This window comes from Oryza glaberrima, chromosome 2, assembly GCF_000147395.1.
Source record: "Oryza glaberrima chromosome 2, OglaRS2, whole genome shotgun sequence".
Taxonomy (NCBI): domain Eukaryota; kingdom Viridiplantae; phylum Streptophyta; class Magnoliopsida; order Poales; family Poaceae; genus Oryza; species Oryza glaberrima.
Genome location: NC_068327.1, coordinates 9,777,943 through 9,780,935, shown reverse-complemented (window position 1 = coordinate 9,780,935; position 2,993 = coordinate 9,777,943). Strand labels below are relative to the sequence as shown.

Below are 2,993 nucleotides of genomic sequence, written 5' to 3'. Positions count from 1 at the left end.
CGGCGCCAGCCACTCTGGCGCCCCAAAAAGGACCATTCCCCGTTTTAAGTTTTTCCAGGGGTCCATTTGTAAAATAAGTTTTCAAAAAGGACCAATAATTTTCTAGTGTGTCCATAACGCACTAATTTTCTAACCTTAAATCATCATCGCCGTTTTCTCCACTGCTGCACATCGCGGCATCTCACCGTGGGATGGCTTGAGCCCACAATGCAGTTGTCCTCGACGGCCGCCACTTACCATCTTCGACAAGCAGTGCTATTTACACTGGGACCAAATAATATATGTAATTTTAATATAATTATAAATTTTGATGTCATATTTACTTTATGAAAAAAAATCCCGATGCTACAAAATATTTCTGCTCTTACAAACTTTGCACAAATCTTTTAAAAGCTACTATTCCATCCATCCAAAAACTCAAGCTTTTTAAATAGTGCTAAGCTAAATATTTTTAACTTTAATTGTTAAAAATGAAAAAAAATAAAATATATCAATAACAATAAGAATAATATCACAATTTCATTAGATTTATTATTTAACAAACTACTCTATCTATCCCAAAATATAATATTAAAATCTGGACAGGAGTGTCAAGATTCATAACACTAGCATATATTATCCGATTCTAAGTTGTTATATTTTAGCACGGAGATAGTATCATAAATTCATAATATGTGATAGCTCTTTGTATTTATAGCAATTTATTTTTATAAATATTATTCTTAAAATAACATCTCGAAGATCATACCAGAATAAAAAAATAATTATATTTTAGGATGAAGTGATAGCAGAAAATTTAAAATTTTAAAGGATCAATTAACTTAAGAGAAATGGTAGTATAATTTGGAAAAAAAAATTGTAAGTATAATTTGGAAACGGAGGCAAAGGGTGGATGGCTAAACCCCCAAACCCCCGAACAGCCAAACCCTTCCCCACCTTGTAACCCTCGTCCAACCTTGGTGAGAAAAAAAATGGCGGTCTCAGCCGTCGCCGCCCGATCTAGGGCCATAGCCCGCGCCGCCTCCTCCTCCCTCCTCGCCCGCGGCCTCCTCCCCACCTCCCGCCGCGCCACCTGCATCAACAGGTACCGCACGCGCGCCAACCCTCGCCGCGCTCTGAACCAATCCCCCTTTTTTCCTCACGCTGTTAGTGTTACCTGCTGCGCCTCGGGTGGGTTTCGCAGGTTGCCTTTGGTGTCCGGGGGCCTCCTCTCCGCGCTGCCGCTCCACAGCGCCGTCGCGTCGGCGCGGTTACGGTCCGCGATCGCGCCCGAGTCACAGAGCTGGGGTTTAGTCCCCCAAGGTGAGGTTCTTGGTCACTGCACGTTCTAAGTGCATTAGTGTACTTTGGGCCCCTGATTTCACCATGTTTACTTCATCCAGGAACGGAATCGGTTATGGTTTGTAACTTTCCAGTTTAGTTTATTGTAATTGATGATGTTAGATGAACGTAAATGACCTCGCAAAAAAAAAAAGATGAACGTAAATGACGATTTTTTTTGTTATAAAAAATTGACCAAAATAGGCATCAGTTTTGTTGCGAAATCTCGGTCTCTTTATTCTCATGGGAGGCAGCTTGTACATCTTATAATTGCATTGTGTTTTTAGTACTCGGAAATGATATGAGCTTGTGGTTTGAAAGAAAGTCTATTGAGATTGGTCACTAGACCCGAAGCACATTGTGGTGTTATCAGGTTGCTGCTAGGGGAACTTCTATGGTTGCTCATCTGTTTGTGACCAAGGTTATTTGTACTCGATATTGTTTTGCATCCATACACAATAGGGAGCTTTATGGGCATATTGACTTTTTATGCTTTTCATATGTACTACCTCCATCCCAACTTATATGTACTACCTCCATCCTAACTTGTCCAGCTGCATAGCCAGAAATAAAGTATTTTTGATATTTTTGGGATGTAGGTAGTATGTTTTATACACTAAGCTTGGGTTGACTAGTCCAAATTCCTAAATGGCAATGACTTGAGGGTTTTGCTTAACCCCAAAGGATTCATAGTATCGTAGATGGATATTAAGTTGCAAGTTATAGATCCATTGATTGCCGAGTATATAAGCACAGTATAATAGCTTTACTGATTGGTGATTTGGTGCACGTGGGGCTTTACACATCATGGAAGTTGAAGCCGTCCAGTATGTGGCTCATGCATCCAACTGATTTTTTAGAGGAAGTCACTTTGTTGCAACACTGGTGTTAATGCTGCAAGCAGGGTGCTTTCCTAACCATTCATAAGAAGATAAAGCACTTCTGATAAATCACAAGACATAGATGTAAAAACTAGTTTCATTGCTCACATATTTGGATGTCCTATGTTTATTGATAGTTACGAGTGTATATTGGTTGTTATGTTATCCCAGGTCAGGTCAACAAAATCGGTCTGTTTGCTTTTGGACAGCATTTGCTTTCCCTTGCAGGTTTGCACAAACAATAATGTGTGACACTCCCTCCTCTTCTTTTGCAGGGAACTCCATGCCTTTATGAGAGCAAAGCTTACCTTTTCCGTTGTAACTGCCTAAACAAATTGTGAATGCTTTGAATTTTCATAATGTTCATTTTGCTATCAGAACTATGAATGAGCTTACGAGAACTTATTTTTCTGTGGTAAGAATGGTTTGGTGGGTAAAAGTTTGGTTGTTTTCTGCTATACTAGCTATTTTTCTGTGATAAGAATGCTTATTTGACTTGGCTGATTTGGAATTTTGGATACATTTGTTACCAAGTGAACATATTTCTTCATCTATTGGCTCTACTTCCTGAGGTGCAGTTTCTGGTGCAATGTTCTCAATCGATCATATGGCGGCAGTTCAGTATCATTATTTCTTTTTCAGCGGCAACAATTATTGAGGCGATTAATGGGGCATCCGATTCTTGTGATCTGTCATCTTACTGTTTGGGTTGGTAATGGATTCTGATCATGAGACTGATGGATTCATGGTTTTGTTCTGTGAACTTGAGTTTCCTGAAACTATCAATTTTAT

The 2,993-nt window shown here is 39.5% G+C and overlaps 1 protein-coding gene across 1 annotated transcript; it reads left to right on the top strand.

Moving 5' to 3' along the window:
- Nucleotides 1-909: 909 nt before the first annotated feature.
- Nucleotides 910-2,581, top strand: LOC127763675 (uncharacterized). The gene is made up of 3 exons (XM_052288451.1): nt 910-1,084; nt 1,184-1,302; nt 2,477-2,581. Exons 1-3 carry the CDS (start codon nt 972-974, stop codon nt 2,494-2,496), a joined length of 252 nt encoding a protein of 83 aa, XP_052144411.1. The 5' UTR covers nt 910-971; the 3' UTR covers nt 2,497-2,581.
- The last annotated feature ends 412 nt before the right edge of the window (nt 2,582-2,993 follow it).